This window comes from Piliocolobus tephrosceles, chromosome 8, assembly GCF_002776525.5.
Source record: "Piliocolobus tephrosceles isolate RC106 chromosome 8, ASM277652v3, whole genome shotgun sequence".
Classification (NCBI taxonomy): domain Eukaryota; kingdom Metazoa; phylum Chordata; class Mammalia; order Primates; family Cercopithecidae; genus Piliocolobus; species Piliocolobus tephrosceles.
Window position 1 is genome coordinate 143,805,171 of NC_045441.1, and position 14,653 is coordinate 143,819,823.

A 14,653-nucleotide genomic window follows, 5' to 3' on the forward strand; every position below is an offset into this window, starting at 1 on the left:
AACCCAACAGGCAGGGAGACACCAGGTGGGAAACAGGTGGACAGACAGACCTCCAGGGCTGAGGCTGAGAAACATGACCCAGGCTGGACAGGGGAGGGTGAGAGACAGCTACCACCACAGTGGGAGTGGGCGCTGGGAGTTCACGGAATCGTGGAGTAATCAAAGGAACTCAGAAACCATCCCGTCGACCCTAGATTTTACCGGGTTCTTACAGAAACTGAAGCCAAGGGGTCCAGCACACAGCCCAGGACCATCCCTCCGGCCTGAAGCAGTGTCCTCACCACACCAGGTCTCCGTGGCCAGCTCCCTTCCTGGCCCCACCCGGCTTGCTTTGGAAATACCCAGATGTACTTGAATACCGGGATAAAAAAACTGGAAGGAGAAAGGAAAATGCTGAGAGAGGGGGAAGGGTTAATCCAAGAGGGAAGAAACAAGCAGGGCAGGAAGCAGGAAGGAGGAGGAAGCTGGGGGCAGAGAGGAGAGGGACCTGGTGACATGGGGGGCTGAGGGCACGGGGACCCCCTAGGCATTCTGGGTGCCATCTCTGTACGTGACAAATTTCCAGACTCAAGCTCACATCGGCCTCTCTCAACTGTCTCCGCGAAGCAGGAGAAGGGGCTGTAGGATTATCCATGGCTGAGACTCAGAGGACGGGGGGAGGCAGAAAGAAATAGAGCCGAGATGAAAGTCAGGGGACAGACAGAGGAAACCAGTCCGGAAACGGCAGAGAGGGAGAGTTCGTTTCCTCCTGGGAAGGTTCACTGTGAATGGCCTAGGACGTCTTTATTATGGAAAGATGAGTCTGTGGTATCGTGCAACAACCTTGGCGGTCGTGGAAAAGAAATCGCTATGAGAACTTATACTTTTGATTTACGATAGAGTGAAAGAGTCACATTACCCACGCTTTCATTTAGGTTATTAGTTAAACGAGGAAATAACCGCAGACCATTCCATTCTATTTGGTATACATTTCTAGAAGTCTATAAAATCAATCTGTATTTGGGAAGACCACTGCCTCCAGAGCACTTTATTTTATGAACTGTTGTGGCCCCTGAGGACCCAATGGTCATGGTCCCCTCTGCCACAATAAACGGAGCTTACAGCTAACTTCTGCAGAAATGTCCATTTCCTTTAAGTGTGGATGTTGGTCTGAAGGATTTCTTCAAACAGTCTTGTCACTAATTTTATCACGTGACCAAAACTGAGCACTGGACATTGGATTTTCAAGATTTTCTCTGATAACAATGAATCTTCTAATCCTCCTTAATTGAACAATTCTGTGTGTGATTTGGGTTTGAATTGTAAATTATAACCCTTTTCCTATTTTCTAAAATGCTCCTTTAAAAGTCTTGTAAATTCACCAGTAGTCTTCATCATTTGAGGAGTAAATATAGTCAATTAGTCTTTTTGGAAGCATTTTAGGATGAAACTTCCAGATTCGTATTCATTTTAAGACCGAGAGTTAATGAGGAAAAAGCTGGAGACGGCACCGGCCAGGCAATGTATTCAACAGAAGCTCTAATTTGCTATGCTGTCTTGGACCAAACACTCAGCCTCTCTGTGTTTCAGGCTCCTCTAACCAGGACTACTTATTTCTGTTTACTTTAAAGCAGGTGTTTTAAATCTGGATCCTGTGAACTTGCATGGGAAACGTTCATCCTTGTTTTTACTAGTCCATCTCTAACCGGAATCCACTGATTCTTTTCATTATGAAGTAGACATCAAACCCTTGCAGGGTTTAGCAGTGCCTGTGACATTGCGGCTGATTTAAACCACAGATATTTTCATATCATGTTATACCTACAGATATCTCAGAATATCATTTCTGCTCCTCACTACTTCAAAATTGGCCAATAGACCTGCTGCTACATCTTGTTATTACAGATATTAGTAAAGAAAGATGTATCACAATGAAAATACATTTTGTAACTATTTAAATCTGACTGGTTCCCTTGAAATCCTGTGTATCTTATTGCATGCATTTAAATATATTCATCTCAGAAGGGTATGTCAGTAGGCTTCCCACAGCTGCCCAAAAGATGCATGGCATTAAGAAAGGTGAAGAAGCTCTGGTTTACAGGAATACGGAAAGGCGAAATGAATATTTGCTAAAAGGACGTCAGCTCTCTAGAGCAAAAAAGAAGGAGGAAAAGTAAGGTCAATAAATCACTGCTACAACGCTGAGGAATCCATACAATCAATAGCTGTGCCAGGTAAAGGGTTTGACCCTGTGGCCACACTCCAAAATTATTTGTATTCAAAGGAGTCAGTCCCCACAAGGAGGATTTCTGACACACTTGGCCCTGCGTTCCTCTCTGGGTCAGCGGTAACATGTGGGTGCTGTTTCTGTTCCCCACCACCGGGCCATGTGGGGCCTCAGGGACCCCAAACACCTTGTGCTGCCACAGAGGCCTGGGAGTGAGCGCTGGTTCCGTGGTCTGCTCTGCTGCAGCCATGACGCTGGGCCCCCGGCACACCTTTGCGGTATGTGTTCTCAGGGTGCCCTCCTGCCTCTCGTTGGCATACATGTTCACACCACGATCTTTAAGAGAGATGTCACCACGGACAAGCCCACATCCAGCCTGTCCTAAATGAGCAGCCGCCGGGCTGCCCAGAAAGTCATGGTCTTCTCAAAGGAAATGCTTCAGTGCTGATGTGTGACCCCACCACATCCGAGTGCAGAGCCCTGCAGCCTGGATCTCCCGACACCCTGCTCCTGCATCAGAGCCCAGGGCCGCAGGCACTGTCTGGTCCAACCACAGCATTTACAGGATCTGGCCCATGACAGCAGAGAGGGCAGGAAGCCCAGGTCTGGGGTCTTTCTCCGCCTGAGCGGCCCCTCAAGGGACGCACGGGCGTGCTGCAGAGCCAGGAATCTGGCCCTTGACCTGGGCCACCTGTAAGTCTCCAGACCCTGGTTTGTTCTTTCCAAGGTGGAGATGAAAATGGCACTTCTCTACAAAATTTGTACAAGGATGAAATAAAATAGTGCCCTCGGGAGGGACGTATCAACTGTAAAGGGCAATGCTAGCAGGAGCTGTGGCGCGCTGGACTCACCTGGCCGAGGCTCAGCAAACAGTCCTGCTGCAGAGTGTGGGCGGGCGGGGTTTGGGTCTGTCCAGGTTCCCTGTCCTGGAACTGAAGATGGGAATTTCCCATGGGCAGGACTCTTCTGCCTCCTCACCTGTCCGGTGCCAGGTCTCCCTGGAGGACTCAGAGTCGCTGGAAATGTGGGTCCAAGTCTCCCTAGACCTTCCTAGAGCAGCAAGAAACCTGGCACCGCGGGTGGAAGCCTGGCCTGCCCTAAGCCAGCCTCTCCCACCATCACCAGCTTCCCAACACTGACTTCCCCTGGGAGCCTTTCACCTCTGCAATTTTAGCTGACGGAAATATTCTTGAATTTGCTAAATATTCTCTTACAAAAATTAATCTCTGCATTGTTCTCAATAATAAACACTTGAAAATAATCGAAACGGCCTAATACAGGAGATCTGTTAAATAAATGTGGCTTGCAATATGTGAAATAAACACTTTGCAGCCATTAAATTTTATGCTGTAGAAGAATTTGAGTGACATGAAGACAGATTCACAATACATCAAGTGAAAAGGCCAGGTCATAATACGGTCGATAAGATATAATCTAATTTATAGATGTGTGTATATACACACACACATATTAACAGATTTGCATGTGTATATATATGATGTAAACAATTACTTGGATGATGAAATTTTGAGAATTTTTATTTTCATGTTTTTAAAATGTGTTTTCTAAATGTTTGTATTTCTCTTATAAGAAAAAAATGTATTTTTCCAATTTTCATTTTGTTTTATCTGGTTTTAAATAAGAAACCCAAGCCAAAGAGGTTGGCAGCCCTTTTCCTCCATAGTTTTCCTGCCTGAGCAGCCTGAGGTGGTAGAGACCGCCTGCCCCATCCAGGCTGGGCCTGCTCTGGTCGAAATATCCCTCCAGAGGAGCAGAGTCTCAAGGCTCCCCAGAGCAAGGCTCGCACAGGCCCACCCTGCTCCTCTGAAGGGTTGGGGAGGGCAGCTGGGACAGTCCAGCTGCATCTGCAGCCAGGGAGGAGGCTCAGATGAGCATGAGTTGGTCTCTGAAGTGGATGCAGTAGAAAGAATCAGAAACATCCCCTCAGTGGGCACGAGGCAGGAGGCTGAGCTTGCTGTCGAAGCAGGCCTCAGTGAGGAGCTCCACGCAGTGGCAGCGATATCTTGAAAGGAGAGAATCCCCCAACCCAGGACCCTCAGGTACCAGCCTGTGTTGGAGACACACTCCCTAGGCCTGGTTTTCAAAGGGAAGCTACCAGGATACAAACTGGCTTCAGGCCCACCACCAAGTCCATGTGTGCCGAGACAGGTGCACCGACCTTATAGTCAGAGTCTGTGTTTAGCTTGAAATTTCACAGCTCCTGTCCTCCAAGGTCTCCCGGCTACCCGAGGGCACTTTCTGTGGACATCCTGTCCCAGGCACGGCCCCTGGGGTCTACGCAGTGGCGTGGGCAGGGGGCGGTGCCTGGAGATTCCCAACACTCTTAGTCCTCCTGCAAAACCAAGTCCCTGCCTGAGATCAGGAAAAGTTCTCTGTCACACAGCCTGGGAACACTTGCCCTGGTTTTTGGGCTAGGACAAAGCCTGGCTGGGTGAGGCATTCTGGGCCACCATGGGGTGGGGGGCGGGGGGAAAGTCCCCCTCTGGATCTTCCCAGCTGGGTGAGGCGTTCCAGGCCACTATCGGGGTGGGGCGGGGGGAAGTCCCCTCCTGGGTCCTCCCAGCAGGTACTGAGTCCTCCTGATCTTACTCCTTCACTCTCCAGTGAGAGAATCCAAGGGGCTCCCTTATTCCCTGACGTCACTGGAGCTCTTGGCCTGGCCTCCTTCCCTCATGGCCACCACAGCCCACCCAATCAAAGAACACGTTTTTTGACTTAAAGTTCTCCAATTTTGGTGTTTTGTGTAAGTGCTTCCAGGCAGCCAGTGGCCTAGTCTTTCGTGGTCCCTGCTCTCCTCGCAGCTCAGGATGGAGGCCCTGTCCAACTGAACAGAGCACCACCCTCCACACCAAATGTCCTCACCAGGCCGCACCACAGGTCGCCCTCCTGCTATGCGGGTCTGACCTCGGGGGCTCCTCTCCCCATGAGGACCTCTGTGCCCCCCTGCACCACTCCCGTATCCTTCTCGGCACCCAGCATGGGGCCTCAGGTGCACTAGGGCTTCCCAAGTATTTGCTTATTTAAGCACAAACCCAAAAAGGCCAAGGGCAAGGGTGAGCGTGTTCAGAACAGTGAGCACAGCAGGTTTTAGGGGGCCGGGCGCTCAGAAGCACCCACTGGGCATCTGAGTTCTGTGCGGAAGATTAAACCAAGAGGAATCTCAGAGAGGAGTGGTGGTTACTTGCAAACCATCATCGGCTACCAAGCTTAGCTGCAAGACCCCACCCAACTGTTCCACAGTCCTGGAGGGGCTGAGGTGCACTGCCCCCAAGCCAGGGGTGCGGGATTGGATCGCCGGGAGGCTCCCCCAGCCCTTTCTCAGCATTCTGCACCACAGGTTCCATTCGGATCACGCCCAGGGGGAAGCGCTCCTCCAGTGGGGACAGTGGTAACTCACAACTAACCGCAAGCGCGGACTCATTCTGCCAGCCGCGAGAAGGGCCCTGAGCTGTGCTGGGGCCTTTCCCAGGTACAAATCAATGTGAGAATGAATGGGAAGGAAGCAGTAGGCTCACCCTCCTCCCGGAGATAAAGCTTTGTTTGAACCTATGCTGTGGTGTCTGTTCCTTCGGGATCCACATTGGCGGGGTGAGGATAGCCTACGCTCAAGAGCATGGACTGCCCGGAGCAGGAATGCAGGACAGTCAGGGGATCCCGAGGCACAGATGCCGCGGCAGCCAGCCTGGGCTCTCTGCCCTCACTGCCTGTGCCCAGGGGCTCCGCCTGGGCCAGCCGGCCCTGGGCTGGGTCACCCAGCTGGCCTGTGCAGGGCCCAGGTTGGGGCCTCTGCGTCTGCTGCCGCCTGGGCTGAGGCATAAGGCCAATGGTACCTTACTTAACACTGTCGGTGCACAGGAGAAAACGCCCCTGGTCTCTTAATAAATCACTAGTTACTAGAAGGGAAGCACAAGAACTAGAGATGCTATCGTTTTCTTGGACTTGAGACTCAGTTATCAGGTACAAAGGAAAGCATTTCTTAACAACAACAACAAAAACAAACCAAACGTGTTTCTTTCTGAAGCCCCAGTGCATCACACCGGTTAGTAAGGCGGAGCAGCATCTTTTACTGGGCTTTGTTTCAGGAAGGGATTTGCTGCAACCAGCCCTCTCTTCCAACCTGGACACAGCCGTCTTTCTACAGCAGGATCTTGCCATAGGGCCAGTGCATGCTCACAAAAATGGCTGGGATTTTTGCAGTTTGGAAAGAGAGAGCCACACCACTCAGAACCCATGGGCACACACAAGCCCCACCAGGCAAAGTTGACTCAGATCCCTGGAATCGAGTGAGGATTTCCAGTGGGGCTTCCACTCTCGAAACTGGTCAAGGTGTCAGCATCCACAGCATATGCAAAACTGAGCTAACCTGCAACATTTTCTGTTTATCATTTAGGGACACTGCTTCAAAACATGCACGCACCCATGACCCTAAAGGGCCTTTATATTTATATCTTAGGGCCTTAATATTTCATCATGGCTTTGATTGCATGTAAAAGGAATTCAAGGGTATATTTTTACCTGAAGGTCTAATAATTTAATAACACTTGTTGAAGCCACATTTGTATTAGATTTCACTCTGTTTTAATACCACATTGCTTTACATAGGGTCCATTTTTAATAAGGACCAAATAGTCTATTTTTTGGTTCTCTGCTTTCTTCTGTAAACCACAGGGCATGAAGGTGCTTCATCAGCGCCCTTTGATGAAGAACAACAGAGCCATGAAGATTACTTCTATCAGACAATGAAAATCACCTGATTGAAATCTTCTCTCTCTCTGTTGACAATGGTGTCGCCTCGTGGATTACAGTCACCTTTTATCGGCCAATATCAGAGAATACGCCGTAGAGAAATTCCCACTTATTCAGAAAGCTGCTATGAGGCAAACCCTTAATATAAAATATCAGGAGTACAGTCTAACTTTTCAGGTGCCAACCTTGTTATTCCTAAAGTTTGAGACAGCTATTCACATTCTTACTTAGAGTATACCAGATCTTTCTGAGCCCTGGCCATGCTTAATCAGCTGACACTGGGCATCCGATGCTTCAGTACATAACCTGCCTTCCCTAGACACTGGTGTGTTAACAATCCCAAAAGGAGAAGAAAGTTACTGGAGCCCTTATCAGCTCCACGGGAAGGCCATGACCCTCTGGGTCACATCTTGGATTCACTAAGCTCATGATTTGCGAACTTCCCCCTGCCCTGTGGTTTTGAGGGAGCAGGACTCTCTATCAAACTGCTCACCTTACTGTATTGGGCTTTTACTCTGTGCTACTATGCTTTAGAGGGAAATTATTTAATCTGTGGTTTACTGAAATCCATGTTCCATAGCGTGACACACACTATAAGAGTCTATGCTAGTTCCAGTGCAGCCTCAAGGCATTTTTGTTTTCCAGCAACTTCATAATAGATTAAATATGTTTTACGAATATCTTACTGTGGCAGAGGGTAGAATCTTTTCTATGTCCACTGTAATTTTTTTTCTTTCATGAAAATCTGGAGATAATTCTCCAAGATAAGGAGCACAGGAATGTTTCTTTAATTAAGGAATTTTAAAAAATAAAGACCCTGTTTTTGCCCTGAGATCTCCACACTGGAAATTCGAAGCTCTAGCCAACCTCCCTGTGTCCTCTCTATTTTGTATGTCTGTGTGTGTGTGTTTGTATGCATGTATCTACATTTCCATCTTTCTATCTGTTTATCTCTTTATCCATCCATCAATTTTTGGACTATCCTGAAGAATCTGGAAGGGCAGAGAGCTGTATGTGACTTCCAAGACTCTTCTTCCACAAACTGTCCTTCTGAAGCAAAGCCCCATGTTTCTGGTGATGACGCCACAAGTGAATGAGCCAATATTATATTAAAATCATCACCATCTCCTGCCCGTGGGGCAGATCGTGAAAAGTGGACTACAAAGAGCAGAGCCTCTCTCCTCAGCAAACACACGTTTAGGGGAAGGGGCAACAAGTTAAACTTCGCATGAGAGCAATATCATGTACTGTATCTTTCCCTAGGTCATGTAAGGGCAGTACATTTTTACGACTTCCATAATTCCATTTCATTTATTGCATTTGATCTTTTTATCCACTTGGTTTCTTGGTCTAAAAGCAACTAATCTGAGGAATTTAAGAAACGTATAAAGGGGAATTAAATTATAGCTAGGGAATCATAATAAAAACACACTTGTATCTCACAGGTACATTCATAGTGTGATGGTTTCGTATCATTGTTAATTGCGTCTTGGTATCAAACTATACAATATCCTACTGTGTGAGCTTCAGCACATTTAAGATTACCTCACAAATTCGTACCAAGTTTTAAAACAGGCCACAGAATCACATCAAAGAATGGCTTTTCTCATATTCCATGACAATCTGAATTTTAAGCTTGATATATAGTTTATCATTTTTTATTTAGATAAAGTGATTACGTATGTGAATAAATACCAACCTAAGCCAAGAAACAGATAAAAAAGCACAGCCAGCTATTGATTCTATTTTTTTTAGGGTTGTCTTAGTAAATAAAGTATTGATCTTTCCTGTTTGGGACTTCAGCACAATCCCACTCTCCACTCCTCAGTAAAACGGATTCCTTGTCCTTGGCTTGTTCTTAGCAAATAGTAATCCACATCACAAAAAATAAACTGGGCATCTCAGCCAATTTGGTCTTTTTTTTTTTTTTTTTTTTTTTTTTATGAGAACAGGTTCACATGTCTTCATGGAGACCCAAACCAACCATCTCATAAGAGAACAATTTGAAACCATCCAGCCTCAAATGGGTCTTGCCTCCTCATTATTTTAATAAGCATTACACACCCTACCCCGTGTTTCTCCAGGGATTTTTTTTGGACATAGAATTAGGTCGCTTTTCATCAATTCTGAGAAACGTTTCTCTCACATCATAACGTTGCCTTGTTTCTTTTATTTTGTTTTTGTTTCCTCCCCATGACTTGTTTTTATTTTGGTTTTGGTCAATAAATGTGACTTACAAGGCACCGAGGTGGCTAGAAGGATGCTAAAGTGAGGAGCTACTGTATCTCATTGTTCACAAGCAAAAGCAGCAGCATCTAACAGTGACCCACAGGGGAGCCTAAGACTTCCTGCAGCTATGAGAAATCCAGTGGCTTGTGCCTTATCACACCAATACAGGTCTAATCAGTAACTTCATAAGCTACAAACATTTACATGAGTTTAGCAAGTTTGATCTGGAAAAAAATTCTGGAAAGAAAAAATATACCAGTCATGAGATATTAAAAATTTACAAGACACAAGACTATTTTAAATGGGAAACCCAAGAAAAACACTGAAATGCCATATTTAGCAAAACCTCAGCTATTCGCTGTAAGTCAAGGTTCCCGGCCCTCTCCATTCAAAGCAAAGCATCACTGTCAATGAAAGGCACCCCTCAGTGACAGGAGGTGCACCTCCCCACGTCCCTTTAGTCACAAACAGGAGTCCACATTTTCTTAATTTCTATAATTAGTGTTAGTATTGTCTACATTTGAGAATTTTTAATGATGATCAATGAGAGTATGAAAACAAATTTGGCAACACTTCTACAATTACAACTGTTAACATTTTTCAGTGAAGCTTACTTAGAGTCACAGTTCCCACCATGTTCCTGTGAAGGTCACCAGGTTTTCGGGAATAATTTTCCTGTTTAGTCCATTTCCCAAGAAAACCCAAGTTAGGAGAATGTTCCTGATTTACTACTTTAAATGCCAAATTAACCTTAACTAGGTACATTTAAATAAAGCTATAGGGACTATGTTTTAAATAACAATTGTCCTACCCTACTGGAAAATAGTGTTAATTATTATTCAGTTCTATTTCCATCGTGTGTCAGCTAGAGTGCGAGTTCGTTGGCTTATGTCAGGAGCCATCATACTTAAGCAGCTACAGACAAGACAAAAAAAAAGCACCCAAATAATTAAGTGATACTAACTTACTAACTTTTAATCAGAGTTGAGGTGGGGAGGGGGCATGGAAAGCCCTTCCCCTTAGCTTTGGTAAATTTTCCTAAATATAAGGATTGTTTCCTGCTGAAGAGTCAGGAGAATGATTTAAACACATAATGTGCTTTTTAAGCAACTAACAATATGGCAAAGAGTTTTAGGTCTTCCAGGCAGAATGTGTAGCATCCTACCCACTTGATTGTCACCAAAGACAATGAGAATCTCTTTGTAGAAACTGGTGTAGACTATACCCTGACATTTTTCATCACTAAAGTCAGATTCCATTGAATGCAAATTTAACAGAGATAAAGAAATTTTCGGGAGTGATTATTACTAGACTTTGTATATAAGTGTGGTCAAAAGATAATTTCCCACCAGGTCCCAAATCTCTTTCCATTCCTGTAGAAGAATGGAAAATTATTTAGTAGTAAACTCAACACGCTAAATGTAAGTCAAAAAAAAAAAAAAAAAAACCTTTAGAAGAAAAACAAACAAACCAGAAGAGTTTGGAGCAAAACAAAACACAATCACTAGCGTCACCTTTTAACACATAATGCAATAATAAATCAACTTTCTAAACCATTTAAACTCAGATTGGTGTTTGTGAGGCCAATACAATTATTGTTTACTATAAATTAAAGCATTAATTAGTTTTTACACATTCCACTAAACTTTAGAGATGAGTTTTTAAACTTGTGGTTTCTAAAAATTTAAATTTCATTCCTGATAAAAAGTGAGTTTGTTTCTTTCACCAATAGCCATATCTCACTCAGAAGACCACATTTTGAATTTGTTGCCATGTATTTCCTTAAATTTATAGGCAATCAAGTATTTGAGAATTCAAATCCAGTTCTTATCAGATAGCTACTGCACTTGTATATGTGCACATACACTGTTATAAAATAAACAGCATACATTAAGAAATCCCTATTTTGTTTATGAAATGTCTTTACTTTTCCCCCAATACAGAATTAAATTCTTTATTGTCAAGCTTGATTCATCAAAATCTGCAAAGGTTAATTTAAGTTTCATGTACTCCTCAGCTTCACCTATAAAAAAAACTCAGGGTTTGTCATGATGTCAAACAACAGATTTTCGAAATAAATCATAAACGGAGACAAACACGGTATAAACAAGAGACAAAATTTCTTATCATGAAAGATAACATGCAAACATAAAATGCAGACATTGACCTTTGGGTGTGACTTTACTCCTCTCTACAACTAGCAGCACGGACCTCCTAGAGCTCAGTATGATCAGCAGAAGTTTCACACAGATCTGGAAAAAAAAAAATTAGATAGCATCATTATTACTTTAGACACCAGCCCATTAAGTAATTTACGTTATGCAAAAACATCGTTCTGGTGGAAGCATATTTTAAAACCTTTTATTATGGAAATTTTCCCAAAATGTTATTATAGAAATTACCCCAAAGCAGAAAGAAGGATGTAATCTATTCCCCTGCACCCCAAACCCAACTTCGACAAAGATCAACACTGCTGTTCTTGCCTCATATTCCAATCTTTTTTGGCTGGAGGATTTTAAAGCAAGGCCAAGATAGTGTGTCATTTCACCCATGGCTCCACTTAGAGATATTCCACAGCTTGTAAGGGGCACAGGACATCTGGCGTTTAATCCAAGGACCACAGAAGCAACCAGATACTTTGGTAATATTACTTTTCCAATTGGAAGCAATTAATGCAAACTCTATTGAAAAAGGCTATGGATTAGTTTAGCTACATAACTTTTAAAAAATATGCTCGCCTTTGAAAGTAATTATTTTACATATTAGAATTTAACATTCCCATTAGTGTTGAGAAGTCTACATAAAAAGGGAAAAATCTTTTACTTTAAATGTAGGCTCAACATTTCTAGATACGTGATCTCATCTTCATACGCTGCATTCAAAATTGTTATGTGGCAAATTCATCAGTGATGATGCTTTCAATTGTTAAGGTTTGATATGGAAGCAGAAGTGATACATACAGAATATATTTGTGCATTTATTTATGCCATCACATATCCTATTGAACAAATACTTCCATGAGTATTAGCAGATCCATTCATTTCTAAGCTACAGTACTCTGTTCCATACCTTAGTGGCAAAGAGCTGCACTTTTCATCACGACCCTATAGCACATTAAGATTTTAATCATTTTGACTCCAAGACATCAAAATGACATTCTGGAGAAGTCTGGGCTATATGCCCCAAGATATTCCACCAAGAACATCTAATGAACTTGCCTTTATTTCTTGCCTAGGAAAAAAAGAGATTATCTGAGGAATAGCCCCCTATTACTCTGTCTCACACTCCAAAAACAGAGTACATTTGATGACTTTTATTCTATCCAGTATATAAACTGCAGTGGCAGTCACAGATTCACTTGTGATCCTATAACCTTTCATTGAGATTTTTTTCACTCATCAAAAAAATGACACATAATGTTTATGAAAATCTCAGTGATGTGTTATATTTTCATCCAAACACAATCATCTTAAATCTGACATATATATTTTCTCCATTCTTCCCCACTTATTTTTGTGTATGGGTGAATGTTAGAACTTCAATATTTTGAAGAGTCTGTGAACGTGCCCTTACTGGCCAACATGTGATTATTATAAATAAAGTGAAATAATTTATGTTAAGAAGAAAAAAAGTGAAACTCTTATATAAACAAGGTGTATGTGAAGTGTAGAAAGGAACTAAACTTTCAATAAAACCTCTGATTCTACCAATGTCTATTTTCTAAATATTTATCTTCCTAAAAGCAGCGTGTGAATATTTTAACAGCATAGTGTCTTTGCACTTAGTATACACTCAGTAAATAGTTATTGCTTAATGTGCAGTTCCATACCCTCCAAAACACACACACGCACACACACACACAGAGTCACGTCTTTAAGACACTGTTTAAACTCTGGAGAATCCATCACAGCAAAGCTGTAGCGCAAGATCACAGGGCGAAGTATCGCCTTCACAAAGCAGAGTGTGACTGTCATATTCTGGTTGTAAAGTGGCTGTCCTTGTGTTTTCTTTTAGGCACCAGTGCATCTGGAGTTTTCTACTATACGAACATCTCATCCTTCAGTTGTCTGAAACCATCCTCATGTGTTAAGACGCATGAATTCTCTGTTGCTTCAGTCGCTTATCACAGTTTTTATCATTGATGTGTTGCTTGAGCTTTTTCTATCAAAAATTGTTCAGTTTGAAGAAACTCTCTTCCTTGTTATTGTGGTATTAACTCACTTCAACAGCAGGGCTTTTTGAGTGGGCGGGAGGTCTAGTCCCTTTCTAGGAGTAATTTATTCTCGGTTTTTAACTTATGAGTGGTTCAGAACATCCATAAATATGATTCAGGAAGAAACGTTACCTGAAAGGACTCACCCTGTTTCACTACGTTGTGGTTCAATGATGGCTTGCACCTTTGAGTATCTTTCACACCTTTTACTTCCAACACTGCTGTTCATAGTGGTAAGGACTTAATCAGTGTTTTAAAAATCAAATGCCAATTAAAAATTATCTAATCAGGTTTCATTTTATCCTCACAAAATTGCACCTATCTTAGGTTTATTCTTTAGGCTTGCATCTTCCCAAGGTTAGTGTTAATTTTTATTCCAATTATAAATAGGCAGAAGAAATGAAGAAAGGTAGTTAAGATTATTGAAATTAAGTCAAATTGACAAACTTGGGAGCAGTCTTTCCCCAGGATCTTATTATTCGGGGTGACCACTGCTGGGACGAGTTACTAGAACCCTCTCTAGTCCTCCTGGAGCATCTGAGAGAGGGCCCATGTAGCAGTGGATCTGCGTTTGTCATAGACCACGTCCTCTATGAGGAAAAAATTGGAAAATCAACGTTTCAAATATTGTTCATCACATTTTTGCTTATATCTGAATGCCTACATACATCTCTGAATTGTTTGAAACACTTTAAAAACATTTTCTGTGGGAAGTTGTGGCTATGGACATCACACATTTCTATAGTATATCTCCAACATCAAAGAAAAATACGCCAAATGCCTGAATAATCCTGACTGCGTCGTCTCACTGTATTCTTTTGCAAGCTTCATTAAAACTGGATTTTAAACAGGAAACAACCCAATTATCTACTCAGAGTTAAAAAAAAAAAAAAAAAAAAAAAACTTTACTTGTTCTGTTAATGGGGGATTTGTGTACTTCTTGTTTAATGGCTTTTGATGACATGAATATTTATCTACAAATATGCAGTAGCGGTTATTTTAAGGACTTTGGCACTACATTTGATATAATGGATGTAGGTGTACTCTATACTTCACTGTAAACAACTGCTGAATGCTAATTGTCTCAAACTTCCACATTGTTTAAAAGTACCCCACTGGCTTTAAATCATTGTCTTCATATCTACTCACTCATTTCTTCCCAAAGATATCCAAACAGAATGCACAACTGTGTACTCCATTCTTATAAATGGATTAAACAAGCATCCCAGTTAGGGGAC

At 42.8% G+C, this 14,653-nt stretch overlaps 1 protein-coding gene across 7 annotated transcripts in view; it reads right to left on the bottom strand.

Moving 5' to 3' along the window:
* Positions 1-9,478: 9,478 nt before the first annotated feature.
* Positions 9,479-14,653, bottom strand: part of CNPY1 (canopy FGF signaling regulator 1) — a 92,848-nt gene continuing 87,673 nt past the window's right edge. For 4 of the 7 annotated variants that reach the window (XR_004229104.1, XM_031936100.1, XM_023225498.2 and 1 more), the window contains one exon: positions 9,479-11,454. Coding sequence is in view for 6 of the 7 variants with exons in the window: in XM_031936100.1 (XP_031791960.1) it covers positions 11,417-11,454 (38 nt within the window). In the remaining variant the exon portion in view is untranslated. The remainder of the gene's footprint in view (positions 11,455-14,653) is intronic. The other 3 variants (XM_031936101.1, XM_031936104.1, XM_031936102.1) reach the window with 1 other exon arrangement.